Below are 18,497 nucleotides of genomic sequence, written 5' to 3' on the forward strand. Positions count from 1 at the left end.
AAGCCGCGCCCGTCGCCATGTGGCTACTGGGGCCATCCTGCAGGTCCGAGCGTCGTGTGAGGAAACTGGGAAGATGATGGTTAAGAAAAACGTATTTTCTGCACCCCCCTGCAGGTGTTGAAGTGGACTGTGCCGTGATGTAATCCCTCCGCCAGGTTCGCCCGTCCTTCCATAGAACCCGGACCGTCCTACAGAAACGACACATCGACCTTACGTCGGGCTGACGTCGCTGATTTCGGCTCCTCCCTTCCCGCCCCGCGACTTTAGAACTCCTGAGGCTGACCTGAGGATGAGGTCCGCTGTGCTGTTCGGGCTCATCATCGCCACAGGTAAGCGCGCCACTAACCATATCCAGAACCCTGCCTATCTAGCTATAGGAGGGCCTGCATGCCCTTTTCGTAAGGAGTAAAGCTTGCCTCCAGCATGGATGTTTCTGGCTCTTGGAGAAAACACGCTGGTCCAGTAACCTGACCTTACTCTGGTTTACTGCCCAGCTAGAAATGCTGGAGACAAGCTGGACACGCTGAGACCGAGGAGTCTGCGCAGGGACTAACTGACGTCATTTACTAACTTAAAGGCTGCTTGTGAACATTTTCTACCTCCAAGTTAGACCTAAATGACTTTGATCCACTCATGATCACATTGGGAAGGGCCTCTACAAGTGTGGTGGAATCTTAAACGCGTTCGAAGTGTGATTCTCCTTGACCTTGATATAAAAACACCGGAACCTACGTTTAGCGTCTAACGGAGGGACGTCCCTAACCGAAGCTAGGTGCTAATTTTCACCTGGGTGAGGGGAGGAAAGTCGTTCCCAGACTTTCGTAATTCTAAACGCAGATTTCGTGACTTGTGCGGAAGTTTTTTTTCACAAATGTTTTTGAGTAGAAAGTTGCGCGTGTGAACCCCAGCTGGTGTGACGCCCCCAGATTTGAGAGTATTTCATTCCACTAAATCCGCTGCAAGTCGGCGGGATAACAGCCCGTCCGACGGGTCTGTCAGCTCTGGTCACAGTTTGTCAGTAAAACGGCCGGCTTTTCCGATCAAAGCGTGGTTTTCATAGCTGCCTCAACCGGGCTTCTGGAGGCAGCTGGAAAGAGTAGTAGAAATCGGTCACATAGAGAGATTAAACATGCCGAGGGAGTTGGTCCGAGCGGCAAACTGTTCTCCAGCCGACCTAACTCCCCTGGCATGCTATCTCTCTAATTGGCAAATTTCTACTCTATCCAACCGCCTCCCGAAAAGGCTACGGTTTTCAGGGATCAGCAAGTGTTCGTAGGTCCCTGTTCAAATTAAAGTAACAGGGTAGATTTTCACAGGGAAATTACGCTCAGAGGGAAGAGTACGCTCGACTCTCTATTCATAAAAAACTCTGACGTCACACTGACAACTAACCATTTTGTCTTTGGTTTATATAGACGTCACGTCAAGTTAGCTCTTATACTACTTGTTTATTGTTAATTCTCAGTGTGTTCTTATTCTTTGCATTTGTTATCCTTTGCGTCATGTGTAGCAACAATGTCAATCAATCAATCAAAAATGGTTTATTGTTAAAATCACGAACTTTGCAGCAGAAGCTGAATTGCGTTCAGAGATGTACATCATTTCTTTTAAAAACATTAACGACTGCACAGTCAACATATTTCACACATTTAGCATAACGAGATTCAAATTTTGCTCACATTTGCATCTTAAATATCAAAATTACATTTACATTACAATGTACACTAATTGTGGGTCAAACAAACTCAGTTAAACCCAACAATGGAGGCCCAAATCTGTTCACAAGGTTGCCGAATATTCCCAATTTGTCTATTGACGTCATCAGCGTTGCCACGGTAACGGGCGTGGCTTTGTGCTACATGATTGTGGCTGTGCGTTGCCATGGTAACGGGCGTGGCTTTGTGCTGCATGATTGTGGCTGTGCGTTGCTATGGTAACGGGTTGTGGTTGTTCCATGCTCCACTGCGTTCGGTAACGCCATAATCCCGCAGCGATGCTGACAGCTCACAAACCGTGAGAAGGAACGTTCCCAGTCGCCGCTGACGCATGCCAGAACCTTACTTTGTCTTAACTCGACAAACAAGCGACTATATCAGCAGTCGCACGTATATATATACTGGAAAAATAATGAAATATACTGGAAAAAGCGTCTCTGGATCACTGTAGTTAGTCTCCACCAGACTCGCTCCTTTGCAGTCTGAATAAATCGTAGAAATCGGCCTAAATGGGGGAAACAATTGGTCAGAGAAGGTAGCCGGCCATCGACTGTCCATCGGCCTGCACGTGCTGGCAAATGGAGTTTCTCTTGTCGGCTACCTCCCCTTTTAGGCCGATTTCTACGATTTATTCAGCCTGCAAAAGGAGTGGTGGAGACTCAACTGTAGTGATGCAGGGGGTAAATTACACGAGGTGATTGTTTGTGAGAATGCCCGGGACACGCCCGTTTTCCTTTGTCACTCCTTTACCGCGACCCTCCTCACATTTCGCGCGTTCACGGCGGCCTGGTACCGGCGGCGCCTATTCAGCCTCTTGCTTACGTTACCCGAGCTCCTTACCAACGTTACGGACACCACCAGGGACACAAAGCCTGGCAGAACAACTGACACCTTTGGGGTGAAACCGCCCGTGGGTCAGGGTAATGAGAGGGTGTAATAGAGGGTGGCAGTGTGTCGGAGGGGTTAAGGGTTTGAATCCCGCTTTGCTTACGTTACCTGAGCTCCTTACCAACGTTACGGACACCCCCAGGGACACAAAGCCTGGCAGAACAACTGGCACCTTTGGGGTGAAACCACCCGTGGGTCAGGGTAATGAGAGGGTGTAATAGAGGGTGGCAGTGTGTCGGAGTTCGAATCCCGAAATAGAACCGTGTAACGTAAGACCACGGAGAGACGAAAAAAGCAAAACAAAGCCTCTTTGTTCAGGCCAGCCGCGGGNAAAGCCTGGCAGAACAACTGGCACCTTTGGGGTGAAACCACCCGTGGGTCAGGGTAATGAGAGGGTGTAATAGAGGGTGGCAGTGTGTCGGAGGGGTTAAGGGTTTGAATCCCGCTTTGCTTACGTTACCTGAGCTCCTTACCAACGTTACGGACACCCCCAGGGACACAAAGCCTGGCAGAACAACTGGCACCTTTGGGGTGAAACCACCCGTGGGTCAGGGTAATGAGAGGGTGTAATAGAGGGTGGCAGTGTGTCGGAGTTCGAATCCCGAAATAGAACCGTGTAACGTAAGACCACGGAGAGACGAAAAAAGCAAAACAAAGCCTCTTTGTTCAGGCCAGCCGCGGGTCAAGGTAATGCGTGTGTAAAACCAGGGGGTTAGATAACCTCAGTGGTAAAACAAGCTTTACAGGTGGATTTGCGGCTTGCGGTGTCACAATCGTCAGGGTTGGACTCTTGAAACAACACGACTGAACTTCTAGCATCTGACGCTGAATGGTCCTGTGGCACTGAATATATGAATGAATGAATGAATGAAGACCTTTATTGTACACAAATACCCACTGGGTTCAGTACAGGTCACAGGAAAGACGTCACAGCTTGCAATGAATATATACAATGTACAAGCTAGTGCTAATTCTATGTACTATGGACATATAGTCTAATATAATATAACCACTGATTAAGCCCATTTTTCTTGGAGGGGGGGTGCCACGCGTGAAGAGGCGCCTCCTGCCGACAGGCTAACGTCTGTGCATGTGTTTTCAGGCCTGGTGGCTGCCGTGAAGAGGCGCCTCCAGGCGACAGGCTAACGTGTGTGCATGTGTTTTCAGGCCTGGTGGCTGCCGTGCCGCGTGTGAAGAGGCGCCTCCTGGCGACAGGCTAACGTCTGTGCATGTGTTTTCAGGCCTGGTGGCTGCCGTGCCGCGCGTGAAGAGGCAGCTCGGCGTTCCCGGCGCCCCCGGGGCTCCTGCTGTTCCCGCCAGACCAACAGCGCCCCCTGTGGACGATGACCTGAAGGCCGGTATTGCAGCCGCTTTCGGAGGTAAACTGGTTTGGGTTAATATGACGTCAGTGTTACAAGAACTGTATATTTTGCGGATTGGGTAAAACCTAGATATAAAAAAAGGCGCCGCTTGTCTGACATTTTTCTGTTTCCCCCACAGCCGCTGCAGACGCTGCAGACGCTATTTTAGCGAACTCCGCAGCTGCCAGATTGTAAGTACATGAACTGGTCTCTGTATGAACATAACGATACATACAGTTTCTGGGTACAGTTACATAACTTCTGTATTAATACAATATCTACGAATTATTTAAACATCAAAAATGTAAGATCACATTTGAGAGAAATTACAATGAGGATGACGAAAAACTAATGGACTAACTGACGAAATGATTAAACTGCTTCTTTTCAACTCAGCAGTGTCAGAGTCATCCTAAAAAGTCTTTCTTAAAAAAATGAAATAAAAAAAAAGACGCATTGTACAAAACGCGCAGCTGGATTCAAACACACACACATACATATTCCAACATTTCATGACTAGACATGGTGGCGGCACACTCAACTTATATCAACTTTTATTTTAACTATCAAATTTTATGCCGCTACCAACGCAGACGAATACAGGACATTACTCATTTTCTCTTGAGTTAAGTGAGTAAAGTCGTAATTATAAAGTGCATTTCCCAAGGGCACAAGATTGGTGGTATGTCAGGACTCGAACCCGGGACCTCTTGGTTCCGAGTCGAGTACTCTGCCGCTACGCCACACCACGATTCAAACGTTTCTGTCCTTCCTCCAGCATCAACACCCTTCCCGCCAACTCTGTGATCCTCCGAGCTCTGAAAGGGGAGGCGGACATTAACAACATTCCCGAGGAGCAGTTCAAGAACATCCCTGGCATCGTGCTCACCCAACTCGTGGTAAGCAATCTACCAGCATGTTTTAAAACAAGGAAGAATTAGAATGTTGTGTAGTTAGGACGACTCGCTGACAACGTTTTGTTTTCTTTATCCCGTACTTGTTTGTTTGTTTGTTTGTTTGTTGTCTCCAGGATGAGGAGTTTGATACGACCACGGACGTGCAGATCGTGGCCTGGCTGGAGAACCCGAACAGAGAATCCTGGGTAAAGGCGTGAAGTGTGCCATATCCGATTACCATGTTTGTTTGCTTGTTTTCAGGATGCGGAGTTTGAGAAGATCGAGACTGCGCAGATCGTGGCCTGGCTGAAGAACGCTAAGAACGGCTTCAACTTCGAGCAGCTGGAATTGCTGTCAACCCGCGTCTCCACCGACACGTTCGAGCAGGTGATGGGGCTGATGAAGGACGCGGCCGAGGTAAGCAAACAAACACACACACAAACAAACACACACACAAACAAACACACACACACACACACACAAACACACAAACAATCCATCCAGCTGGCATGTCTTCTTTGACACTGATGTACGTCTTAATAATGCGTCGAATCCAAAAGGACAAAGAATGGGTAATGGCTAAAAGATCTAACTTACAAATAGTTCACATCGACAGTTCAAGCATGGTTCACTTCTACTGCCTATATTATGGTTGTACTTAGACTCCGCAATGATTTGTTTAGAATCAAAAACTTGAACTCAGGGTTGTAATAGACATCCTCAGATTGCCCTGTGTTCCCAGTATGGGTAAGGGGGTGAAGTCTGCCATCTCAGACTGCCCTGTGTGTGTGGGTAAGGGGGTGAAGTCTGCCATCTCTGACTGCCTTGTGTGTGTGGTAAGGGAGTGAAGTCTGCCATCTCTGACTACCTTGTGTGTATGGGTAAGGGGGTGAAGTCTGCCATCTCTGACTACCTTGTGTGTATGGGTAAGGGGGTGAAGTCTGTCATCTCTGATTGCCTTGTGTGTTTGGGTAAGGGGGTGAAGTCTGCCATCTCTGACTGCCTTGTGTTCCCAGTATGGGTAAGGGGGTAAAGTCTGCCATCTCTGACTGCCTTGTGTGTGTGGGTAAGGGGGTGAAGTCTGTCATCTCTGACTGCCTTGTGTTCCCAGTATGGGTAAGGGGGTAAAGTCTGCCATCTCTGACTGCCCTGTGTGTGTGGGTATGGGGGTGAAGTCTGTCATCTCTGACTGCCTTGTGTTCCCAGTATGGGTAAGGGGGTAAAGTCTCCCCTCTAGTCTGGAGGCCCAGACGCCCGGCCCAACCCTGGGATCAGCGCGGATGTTCAGGATTTCCTGGTGCGGAAGTTTGTGGAAGCGAACGTGAACGACACCTGTGCCGAGATGGCTCAAAAACTGCAGGCCATCTCCTTCATGCCGCAGGGCATGACACCCGAGAACCTGGACAGGCTCCGGGAAAACAGCGACCAGAACTGCCCTGGCGTGGCGGAAGCTATGTGAGTATCTCGGAATCTGTTTACTGTAACACCAGGCATCTCTGTAACACTAGGCATCTCTGATCTGTAACACCAGGCATCTCTGTAACACCAGGCATCTCTGTAACACTAGGCATCTCTGATCTGTAACACCAGGCATCTCTGTAACACCAGGCATCTCTGTAACAGCAGGCATCCCTGTAACACCAGGCATCTCTGTAACACCAGGCATCTCTATAACATCTCTGTAACACCAGGCATCTCTGTAACACCAGGCATCTCTGTAACAGCAGGCATCTCTGTAACATTTCTGTAACACCAGGCATCTCTGTAACACCAGGCATCTCTGTAACATCTCTGTAACAGCTGGCATCTCTGTAACACCAGGCATCTCTGTAACACTAAGCATCTCAGTAACACCAGGCATCTCTGTAACATCTCTGTAACACCAGGCATCTCTGTAACAGCAGGCATCTCTGTAACATCTCTGTAACACCAGGCATCTCTGTAACACCAGGCATCTCTGTAACACCAGGCATCTCTGTAACACCAGGCATCTCTGTAACACCAGGTATCTCTGTATATACGTAACACCAGGCATCTCTGTAACACTAAGCATCTCAGTAACACCAGGCATCTCTGTAACAGCAGGCATCTCTGTAACATCTCTGTAACAGCAGGCATCTCTGTAACATCTCTGTAACATCTCTGTAACACCAGGCATCTCTGTAACACCAGGCATCTCTGTAACAGCAGGCTGTTGCGTGTTTTGCTTGCAGCTTGGAGATTAACGGTCGGGGCGGCCGCTACTGTAGGATGTCTGCGGAGGCCCGGGAGGAAGTGTGCGACTTCGCGCGCTCGGCTGCCGGAGACCAGAAGGACACCGTGGACAACCTTGCCAAGCTGGGGCCTTTCACCGACTGTCTGACGAGCCAGGATCTGGAGCGGGCATCCGCTGACACGGTACGAGCTACAAACACTCATTTGGGATGATAAATCCAATTGTTCATGCTCATGTTCGCAAATTCAGTCAGATCAGTTGTTGCTCCTTTATTTTATGTTAATGAAAAAGGTAACTGAGAAATGTGATTGAAAACCTGACTGCAAAAGCTGATTGAAACCGTTTCTTTCCCAGCTGATTGACCTATATGAGGCTGGATTCTTCCTAAACGTGGACGAGCTGCCGGAGGGCGGAAGTGACATCATCAGGCGGAAACTGGACGCGTCCTACCGGATGCCGAAAGGACAGGATCTCATCGATTTCTTCAACGGCAACTTAACCCTTGTAGCGATGTAGGTGGCCTTAAGTATTTTTGAGCTTTGTTCACATGTTACTATATGTTACTGCATGTGGCTAACATTCAACAGCCTCGAGATTGTTCCTGTAGCTTTGACCTCGGTCCTGTAACGTAGCTACGTGATTGACAGGCTGGGTCCTGTAGCTTAGACCTATCAGCTAGATGATTGCCGTTGATTGACAGGCCGGGTCCTGTAGCTTAGACCTATCAGCTAGATGATTGACGTTGATTGACAGGCTGGGTCCTGTAGCTTACACCTATCAGCTAGATGACTGCCGTTGATTGACAGACTGGGTCCTGTAGCTTAGACCTATCAGCTAGATGATTGACAGGCTGGGTCCTGTAGCTTAGACCTATCAGCTAGATGACTGCCGTTGATTGACAGGCTGGGTCCTGTAGCTTAGACCTATCAGCTAGATGACTGCCGTTGATTGACAGGCTGGGTCCTGTAGCTTAGACCTATCAGCTAGATGACTGCCGTTGATTGACAGGCTGGGTCCTGTAGCTTAGACCTGTCAGCTAGATGACTGCCGTTGATTGACAGGCTGGGTCCTGTAGCTTAGACCTAACAGCTAGATGATTGACGTTGACTGCCGTTGATTGACAGGCTGGGTCCTGTAGCCGAGACCATCGGGGACATGATCGGGGACCTGAGCCAGCTGGACCTGCCCACCATGAGGAGGATGAAGCAGACGATCTCGTCGAGCCGCGTGTGTCAGGACGGAGAGACCCAGGCTAGCATGAGGGGGCCGTCTAAGGAGGAGAGAGAGGTAACAGCTACCGTCTTAGGATTATTGATAGTTCTTAATGGTTAGAGTTAAGGAGGGAAGCGGTAAGATTTACGCATCTTGTAAAGCACCTTTTGTGTTAGAGGGAGACATGTAGAATCTTCTGTGCACATTTTGATGTTCCCTTTGGTTGTTTCCCTCCTCAGCTTGACCGGCAGCTGTTAGCGTTGGAGATGGCCGACCCGTCCTCAGTCACGGCCGCCACGCTGAACAGTCTGGTCGGCTCGCTGGCGGAAATGCAGCCTTCAGAGATAGAGAACCTGAACGCAGACGCTGTGGTGGGCGCCATAGAAACCCTGGCAGACGAGGACTTCTCCTGGGCAGAGGTAGGATTCTTGCAACATGTTTTTCAGAAATAAACAAAAATTTGCTTGTTCTGGTATTGCTGTACAGGGTAAGAGACATTTTACCAGACCCCGACTCACTCCAAAACACTTGATGGTCTGCCCATTATTAGTTGTCCTGTTGTATCCATAGCCGTGCTTTATCCAGAACCGTGCTTTCTTCCAGAACAGTGCTTTATCCAGAACCGTGCTTTATTCAGAACCGTACAATCTACGTTTCTTGGATCGGGGTAGGGGGGAATACAGAACCATGCCTGCCCCATTCAGGCATTTGAAGAACTAGGCATGGTTCTGAATGCGGTTCGTAGCACGTAGACGACGATCAAATAAACCCGGTCCTCCTCAAGACCTGACTAGACTCAACTTCTATGGCCCTGACGTCACTATGTTCTTGTTTCAGGCGAGAACTGTCATCGACAAGTTCAAGTCCGGATCGAGCGTCAGCGGGGCCTTCTCTGCAGCCCAGGTGAGTCTGCTGTACATCAGTTCACTTAAATCAGTGCTTGTAAGTGTATACTAGTAACTAACGGAAATCTCACCAACCGAACCAGGTGAGTCTGTTGTACATCAGACTGTTGTACATGGAAACTGTAACGTTTGGAGTGCCGTGTTAGTAGGTCGTGCGGACGTCTAGAGATGCTATAATTGCCGAGTATCTCTGTAGGAACAGCAGGAACTTCGTCTGTACTAAGGTAGACACATGGGTCTGGTAAGACGTGACGTATAACTAACGGAGATCTCACCAACCGAACCAGGTGACCTCCCTGGGGAAACTTGTCGCCAAGCTGCCCCTGGACGAGCTGGATCAGATGGACGACGCTGACGTCCGCAGTGCCATCTCCACCTTCGCCAGCGCCAAGAGCGACATGAGCCCCGCACAAGCCAAGAAGATCGCCAAGAAGGTGGGCCGGTCTTCCTCAAACCCTTCCACAGAACAGGGAATTATGGGCAAACAGCTGCATTGTCATGGCAACGCCTGTATGGCGCATACGTGCTGTGTCCAATCCATGTTGTCATGGTAATGGTTTTGTTTGCAAATTGTGTTACCAGAGTTTTTCTCAACCTGCCAAGGGATTAGTGAGTCCGGTCAATAGAACCCTTGCATATGGTCGAACCCAGTTAAATGCCATTTTACGCAATGATGTGAACAATCTGAATAGAGTATCATAGATCACTTGCTCAGTACCATATCTAACTTGTCTCTGGACCTGAAATCCAAGAGTTCAAATCCGTTTTCGTCTACTTGACCTTCGCACCACTGGAAAGGTTCCAATCATTCGGACGGTACATTGTCCGTTACGCCGGACGTCTCGTGTTTTAAATGGAGAGTCTTACCCCAAGCACGTTAAAAATACCCACATTAATCGGGCGGTAAGAGTGAGAAGATCCATGTTGCTTCCCCAGGCCCGGAACGGGAACCTGCTCGACCAGCTGGGAAACGGAGAGATCGACGCTTTTGTCGACGCCCTTCCTCTTAAGGAATTCAAAGACATCGAAACCGAAATCGCCGCTGATATCGCCAACGGAGACTACAGCAAGTACAGCAGCCTTCAACTGAGTGGTGCTCAGGTACGTCCGAGAGAGCCTTTTCTTTATTACAACTCAATCAAAAATAAACTTTGATTTGTGCCAATCAAAGTTGTACATGTAGACAGACAGACAGACAGACCGATATTTGATTCCGTTTCTCCACAGGCCACGTATCTGTATGAAAAGATGGCGTCGACACTGAGCGGAGAGCTGGACAGGGACACTGTGATGTGAGTTGGCCGCTTTGTCCTTGTAAATACAGCAGTAACATCTAATCTCCAAGCAGATCTTTGGTGGGGGGTAAGACTATCAAATTGGCCAGTCTGTGTGCATTTCCCCTACACTGTCTTGCCCCCACCAAAAGATCTGCTTGGAGATTAGTGACATCTGGGTTTTCTTAATTGGTTCAAAACTAAGTAAAATCCATTCTCATTCTCAGTCACGAGGTTCAAAATAAGGTAAGACCACTCCGTTGCCATGGAAACAGCTGGCTATTTCTAATCCGGGTCCTTCATGTCTCCCACAGATCCATGGGCAACGCCATTGCCGGGGCGGGGGAGGACGTGCTCGATCTCATCCCTAACGACAACTTCGCAGAAGTCATCGGCGCCATGTCTGACCAGGCGGACTTCGGCGCAGCCATGGTGAGGGAGGGCTTGTAATCTTTATTATTATTATATATATATATATATATATATATATATATATATATATATATAATGATGTATAATATAATGAAATATATATAAATGTTAGCAGAGGGCTTGTTGTCTTGCTTTTTCATCATATCATTCTTTAACCAATCTTAGCAGCAGCCTGTGGCTAGAGATCAGGAGGTGTGGAACTAACATCTAAATCTCTAATTGAGACAACATCTCTGCTCAGTCTTGGCCACGTTTTATAGCTGTAGATTAATTGTAGCGCTGAAATGTCGGTTCCCTGTTGACATAGCGCTCCTTTGATCCTGTTTTTCTCCCTCACTACAGCGGCTGTAGGCATCTCTCTCCATGATGTTTTCCTTTCCTTCCATCCTGACGCCGTACTGATATACCGATACAGATACGTGTTTGTAATTTTCCCCACAGAACAGGAAGATGGCGAAGCGGCTGGAAACCGAGATTATCTCCGCCTTCGACCAGATGTCCCAGACAGATCTGGACACCATTCCCGCTGACGTCATGCCTGACGTGTCGTAAGTCTTTGTTCTCAGCTAGATCCGCCCCTGAGGCGTCGCCAAAAACGTTTAACACAGAGGTAGCGCGCAAAAGCCTAGTGTTCACTGGATGTCATCATCAGTTCGATTCCTCTGCTGTTAAAAAGTAAAAAAGTAAAAAAAAAAAGCCACGGGTCCGTCAAGTGTTGATGGTACATCTTGGATGATTTGTCTGTGTTCAGTTTCTACATGGATGTATAAGTGTAGAAGGCCTTCCCTTATAACTGCATGATTTCAACAAGCGCAGCCTTGCTACTTTACGTAATTTTAAATCTCATCTCTCTTTATTTGTCTCCATATTCCAGGACAGAAAGCCTAGATGCCGTTCCGGCCGGCCTGTGCGGAGCCGTGGCCCAGAAAGTTGCCGGTTCTGACCGCCTGTTCAACACGCAGGGGATCCGGCAGCAGAAGCACGCAAGGAACGCGCTCAGGTGTCTGGTAAGTTTGTGGGAAGTGTTTTTTCTCTCGGAATTATTCACGTAATTAACAGCAATAATTTCCATGCACAGATATCCATGATTCCAACCCTGTTCTTGCTTGGTAACACACTGAACTGCAACATGACAGACTGAACTGCAACATGACAGATACAATAGCAACACTACAGACTGAACCGTCAAGATGACAGACTGAACTGCAACATGGCAGACTAAACTGCAACATGACAGACTAAACTGCAACATGATAGACTAAACTGCAACATGACAGGCTGAACTGCAACACTACAGACCGAACTGTGCCTCATGAAATGCTGAGAACATTTGCGATGTTCCTGCAGGGCAAGGAGACGAGCGGGGACCTGGGTGAGGCTGACATGGCCACTCTGGGGAACCTGATCTGCGGTGCTGAGGACGCGGTTCTGGACAGGGTCGACGCTTCCGGGGCCAAGACTGCCCTGGAGAACCTGCAGAACTGCCCGCCAAAGTGCCTCACGGAGGACAAAAAGACCAAAATTCAGGAGCTCTTCGGCAAGATGACTGCGTGAGTAGACAAATATGTTTTTGCGAACCACCCAAGGAAATAATTTTCCCAGCCTTTGTCAAGTAGCACATATTCCTGAAACCGGCCTGCTGAATTTTATTTGTTTGTTTTTTGTTTGTTGATTGCCGTTGCCTCCCCACAGTAACGCCCAGGCTAGTCAGATCGACACCGACTCCCTGGCAGCCATTGGGAAGAACGCTTTCTGCCTGCCAGACGCCACCCTCTCAGGGATCCCCAACGTAAGTACCGGTACTTCCAGCTGCCGCAATGGTCTTGTTAGGTACCTACAGCATGGAGAATTTCCTCACTTCCAGTAGGCAGATCGTAGTCACCTATACCATCGTGCTCTCCACTGTCCATCGTGTTGGTTTGTGTCCGTTAAACACCTTCCATCATGTTGGCTTGTGTCCGTTAAACACCTTCCATCGTGTTGGTTTGTGTCTGTGCGCAGGACGTGGTCTCCAATGTTCGCACCTCCCTGGTGGACGGCGTGGACATGGCTGAAGAGGAGGCGCTGACAGAACAGGACAGCAGCTGCGGAATCGACAGGTAATACAAACGCCTCTCTCCGGAACGCGCCATTTTAGCGTGCCCCAAATAAGCACACAGGTATAATTAGCGGATTTATGGACAAGCTCCTGACAGATGGAAATGGTCACAAGTTTGGATTTTGTCGATTTTGAAAACTCGCTATTCTATCTTGTGTCACTTCCATTTTCACCCCTCGGTAGAACCGAATGATAAATCACTAACTGCTTACTTGCCTAATCACGTACTTGCTTGATGAATTGGCAGGTTGTGTCCTTGTGCTTGACTGGTTGATGTAAACTCGCGAGTTAAATGCTTAGACGTCTGTTATTTCCAGGGCCGCGCTGCTTGCTAAGGTTGATGTAAACTCGCGAGTTAATTATTAAATGATACTGTCCGTTATTTCCAGGGCCGCGCTGCTTGCTAAGGTGAAGGAGGCTGAGGCGGGATCGGCCAGCTCCCGACGCAAGAGGCAAACCACAGGTCAGCACATGCCAAACCTGTCTCCACTTCCGTAATTTTCCCACGGCATTAAAACACATTTCATACCTGTCAGAACCATCCAACCCTCCCACTGTTCTTCTTAAATGTCACAAAACACACGAGTGTACCTCAGTCCCTGACTGCCTTTTCCTGCCGTTTTCCCGTGTACACCTGTACCCCAGTCCCTGACTGCCTTGTCCTGCCGTTTTCCCAGTGCACACCTGTACCCCAGTCCCTGACTGCCTTGTCCTGCCGTTTTCCCAGTGTACACCTGTGCGGACGTGCAGGACCTTGGTAACGCGGCCGTGAGCCTGACGGAAGCCGAGCTGGGCGCCATGACAGCTGCGGAGTTCGCCAACTGCGTGGAGACTCTTGGCGGGCTGACTGGCTGGAGCGCCGGCCAGCTGGAGGTCATGAGGGACAAAGTCTTCTCCGTAAGACATCTGTAGTCTGTCTATAGTATGCAGTGATAGGGGCAACTGATAGATCCAAATCATATCCAAAAACATACCCAGTTGCTTGAGTAGCTGCTTTTAGGCGTATCCGTATTACCTGGATGTCTAACCTTCACCGACGTAATTGATCTTTAGCACCCGCGATATCCTTGCGTGTTCCCTACAGGACGTGGCGGCAGCTGGCTCCCTGACGACCGACCAGATCCTGACGCTCGGTAAGATCGCCACGGCGTTCACCACCAGCCACCTGTCCGCTCTGGACCTGTCTGACATCGACGCCGTCTACAGCATCGCCCAACACAGCGGCTACAGCGCTGCTCAGGTCTGGACAAATGTTTATCACGTTATCTAAACCACTACAGTCACATTTGTCTGGCTTCAGGACCGCTACAATACCAGGAGCATGTTGGTAGGATAGTCGGAGTTATCCACTTTAACACTGAAAGCTTCATGTAGCTTGCCGAGAACTTGTGTCTCACATCACGCGTCTTTCCTTCCTCCCAGACCGAAGCTGCCTTTACCAAGTACCTGGGCAGCGGCGCGGTGTCCGCCATCACCAGCGAGCACCTGGTGGGCCTGTCCAACTTCCTGGGCGGCATGACGACCGCTCAGATCGGGCAGATCGACAACGCCGCCTTCCAGTACGTAACGGGGCTCAGTCAGCCCGCAACTGCTCACAGAGTGGTTCTGGCATTTTGTGAATCAGGATTGTCGTTAATGTGTTATTTTTTGCGTCCCTATTGAACAGTGCCTATTGAGCAGTACATATTGAAGGTAGCAGGCAAACTATTATGTCTTTTCTAGTTTAAAAAAACTAGAAAAGACACAGATCCAAATGACAAAGAACATAAAACTGATACGTAAACGTCACCTGTGTCTGACTGCTTGCGTCTGTGTTTGCAGTACAGTTTTTGTGTGTTTTGCCGGTGAGCTTTCCCCACCATGAGGGGGTGAAGTCTGCCATCTCTAATTGCCTGTGTGTGTGTGTGGGTAAGGGGGTGAAGTCTGCCATCTCTAATTGCCTGTGTGTGTGTGGGTAAGGGGGTGAAGTCTGCCATCTCTAACTGCCCTGTGTGTGTGGGTAAGGGGGTGAAGTCTGCCATCTCTAACTGCCCTGTGTGTGTGGGTAAGGGGGTGAAGTCTGCCATCTCTAATTGCCTGTGTGTGTGTGTGGGTAAGGGGGTGAAGTCTGCCATCTCTAACTGCCTTGTGTGTGTGGGTAAGGGGGTGAAGTCTGCCATCTCTGACTGCCTTGTGTGTGTGGGAAGGGGGTGAAGTCTGCCATCTCTAACTGCCTTGTGTGGTGTTTAGGGACGCTGCGGCCAACATCGGGACGCTGGCCGGGCTGAGTTCTGACCAGCTGACGGCCCTGAAGAACAAGGCGGTCTCCGCTAGCGGCGCGGTCAGCTCCTGGTCCGCCGCTGACTTAGCGGAATTCGGCACTGTGGCAGGTTTGTTTGTTTGTTTGTTTGTTTACTTATTTATTTGAATTTTCCATGGATAACGAGGCAGGACAGGTGATGAAAACAATTGTCTCCCATGGAAGACACTCCACATAACTTGCCACCAAACAGGAGAAGCTGAAACTACGCTGTTGCTTACCTGACGGCCAATTAATCATGACTTTTCTTACTTTGTTGTTGAAATAACCAGGAAGAGGTTATAAGGAGGAGGGGGATGTCAGGACCGTAACATATTTTTGCTTTTCTTGTTATTCCCCAGTAAAAAATCTATAAACTAACCTGCCGTCAATGTGGTTTACACGAGGGCGAATTCCTCTCTGAATCAGTGGTGATTAAGTGGTGACCATGTCCACGTTTTGGATAACACAAAGTAAAGTGTGAGGTGCATTTGCTTTGTACTTGCCTTGTTCATTAACTTGACTTGTTAACTTGTTACCCAGCCGGCCTGGAGACGGCTGAACTGTCTGCCCTGACGAACGCCCAGGTTCCGGAAGTCTCTCCCGCCGCCATTCCACTCTACCCGACAAGCACCTTCTGCGTGAGTTCCGGCTTGATTCTTCTTTGGTTGGGAAGATTCCACCTGTAACAAAAATGCAGCTTTAACGTATTTTAAAGTAAGTGAATATAAGGGGGTCAGGACACAATAGTGAGCATGGCGGCTTCAATATAGAACATTTAAGATTCGTAATAAAAAGCCAGCGTTTGCGGCGAATGCATTACAATAACAGATTTTACAGGCAAATGCATTGCCCTTCAGTAATGGAGCAGGTATAACAAATTTACATGTTTGGTCACAAAATGGGCCAAAACGGTAACACGGCTGTTTTCTCCGCAGAGCGGATTTTCTGTGGACCAGCTGAACCTGTTCACCATGGAGCAGGCGCAGGCCGTGACAAACGAGCAGTACTTCGCCTGCTCCGCCGCGCAGCAGGGCGCCATCGACCTGGCCCAGTACGGCGCGGACGACGTCAACGACGCTCCCAACCGCTCAAGCGGTGAGCTGTTCATTCATTCACTCACTCGCTCACTCATTCACTCAGGCACTCATTCTCACTCACTCACTCACTCACTCACTCACTCACTCACTCACTCTCTCACCTACCCACTCACTCACTCAACCACCCACCCACCCACCCACTCACTCACTCACTCACTCACTCACACTCATTCATTCAGTCATCCATTCATGTTTTCATTCCGATTCACTCACTCATTCATTCACTCATTCATTCATCCATTCATTTTTTTCATTCATTCATTCATTCATTCATCCAGTCATTCACTGTAGCAATATGTTACGTTTTTCTTCGCTGTTTCCCCTGTTGTCGAAATTTGTCTTAGGCCAGATTCGCCATAAACGCAGCATGACAATCTGTTTCCCGTTACAGGAGTCGGTGCCGTCCACGCATGCGTGATGCTGGTCTTCTCCGCTGTTCTCGTCCGTCTCCTGTGATGACGTCACGCCGCTCTGACGTCATGGGCGGGACCATGGCTGTATGCTGCGTTGCCGTGTGGAAATTTTTGTTTGCTTTTTTTTACTTTTTGACTAAAAACGATGGGATTTTTAAATTCACTTTGTAAAAGAGTTTGTACTCCTACAACTTAAATATCTCTCAAAGATGTAGCTAAGTTAAGATGGAGAGTTTTACAGGGTAAAATGCACCTAATTTAAGATGGAGTTACAGTGTAAAATGCAGTTAAGTTGGAGAGTTTTACAGGGTAAAATGCAGTCACTATGCAGTAAGATTCAACCTTCATTTCTATCACTGTAGAACTAGATTTTTTATTCAGATTGCTTTAGTTTGCTGCTTCCGAAAATATAGAAAACTGTAAATTAATATATGTCCTCCTAAAATACTCTATATGTATCCTATCATCATGTTTCCATACTACCTTGTATGTTTTCAATTTTGTGTGTACTTCTATGCAAATGAGTCAGTTAAAACCTGGTCTTGGACTGACCAATGACATGTGCTAGGATGTAATTTGATACGTTTTGTTACACCTGTAGTTTTATAGACCACCTGCGCTACTGTGAGTTACACAATAGACAGAGTTTTATAGTTGTAAAGTTCAAACTTTGTTCCAACTCTACAATTATGTATTCTACCAGATGAGCTTTCATCCCAACATTAGACAGGGCTTTAGTATGCAAAACTCTTCGCAATAAAACCGATGCACATGACGTCACAACTTGAAGGTCCGCTTGTAAATTAATTTTGAAGACCTTGAGAACGACAATAATGTGTTTACCATCCGTTCCCATGGAAACTGATTTGTAACAATAACCGGGATTTTATCTGCATTCTTGGTCAATATTATTGACTGGCGACAGAAAGTTGTTGTACTCATGTCTCTGGAGCTGTTTTTAATTGTTACGCTGAGCTTATTGGTTCTCTTACGATGATGATGACTCACTCACCCACCCCGCTGTCTTTTGTGTTATCGCTGTGTGTTTCACTGAATGCATGTTTCAAGACATTTAAAACCTTTCTTTTCTACAGTAATTGTTGTATGTATTCAATTTCAACTGAGAATTAATTTGCAATTCTTTTTAATTATTTAATGCATGTTAATTCATTTTAACATGATTAACATAATTCTTTTCCTTGTAGGGTTCACACACTTTTTCCAAGGGCTAAACTAAGTAACAGACAGCAACATGTCGGACGGTGTGTTTAAACGTTTCTCTGCTTTCTTGTTAGTATTATTTTGAACCAGCCGCGGCGACTGTTGGAGGGATTCTTTTGCTTCCTGTCTTTTAGTCTTGTACTTAAGATCGGGCTAATGTAAGAGGATGCAAACAAAAGTGGCCCGAGGCTACATTTCAAACAAAATTGTTTCTTATTATTGCTCTAGCTATGGGCATGTAACCATGTTTCCCCCACCCCATCCTAAATGCATTGACGTGATGATAAACAACACAAGATATCCGCAACAGTCCGGAGAGTAGAATATGAAGGATTAAACTGCTACTCACGAGTAAAAGTTCAGCTTGTAGAAATCTTCCAAACGATGGCCGCCATCTTTCTTCTGAAAATGTTGTGACCTGTGAGTTAAAGGTCACACAATGGAACGGCACCTGGCAGCTTCAGGTGCTTTACTTCCTGATGTGATTAT

General features: G+C 47.9%; 1 protein-coding gene across 1 annotated transcript; it reads left to right on the forward strand.

Moving 5' to 3' along the window:
• The first annotated feature begins 208 nt into the window (after nt 1-208).
• Nucleotides 209-17,803, forward strand: LOC109476622 (otoancorin-like). Its single transcript, XM_019777627.1, has 28 exons — nt 209-329; nt 3,845-3,982; nt 4,104-4,155; nt 4,743-4,863; nt 5,122-5,277; nt 6,098-6,315; nt 7,074-7,257; nt 7,430-7,587; nt 8,200-8,362; nt 8,527-8,706; nt 9,125-9,190; nt 9,480-9,626; nt 10,129-10,293; nt 10,420-10,484; nt 10,781-10,898; nt 11,340-11,446; nt 11,773-11,905; nt 12,246-12,448; nt 12,591-12,687; nt 12,900-12,997; nt 13,386-13,459; nt 13,724-13,893; nt 14,081-14,236; nt 14,419-14,555; nt 15,226-15,365; nt 15,818-15,915; nt 16,213-16,372; nt 16,766-17,803. The coding sequence occupies exons 1-28, from the start codon at nt 290-292 to the stop codon at nt 16,828-16,830; spliced, it is 3,609 nt and encodes a 1,202-aa protein (XP_019633186.1). The 5' UTR covers nt 209-289; the 3' UTR covers nt 16,831-17,803.
• Nucleotides 17,804-18,497: the final 694 nt, after the last annotated feature.

This window comes from Branchiostoma belcheri, unplaced genomic scaffold (assembly GCF_001625305.1).
Source record: "Branchiostoma belcheri isolate BF01 breed outbred unplaced genomic scaffold, Haploidv18h27 scaffold380, whole genome shotgun sequence".
Taxonomy (NCBI): Eukaryota; Metazoa; Chordata; class Leptocardii; order Amphioxiformes; family Branchiostomatidae; genus Branchiostoma; species Branchiostoma belcheri.

Coding starts and splice junctions, on each gene's coding strand:
- LOC109476622 (XM_019777627.1), top strand. CDS start 290: ATGAGGTCCGCTGTGCTGTTCGGGCTCATCATCGCCACAG. Junction 5,278..6,097: donor TGATGAAGGACGCGGCCGAG/GTAAGCAAACAA, acceptor TCTCCCCTCTAG/TCTGGAGGCCCAGACGCCCG. Junction 12,449..12,590: donor CTCTTCGGCAAGATGACTGC/GTGAGTAGACAA, acceptor GCCTCCCCACAG/TAACGCCCAGGCTAGTCAGA.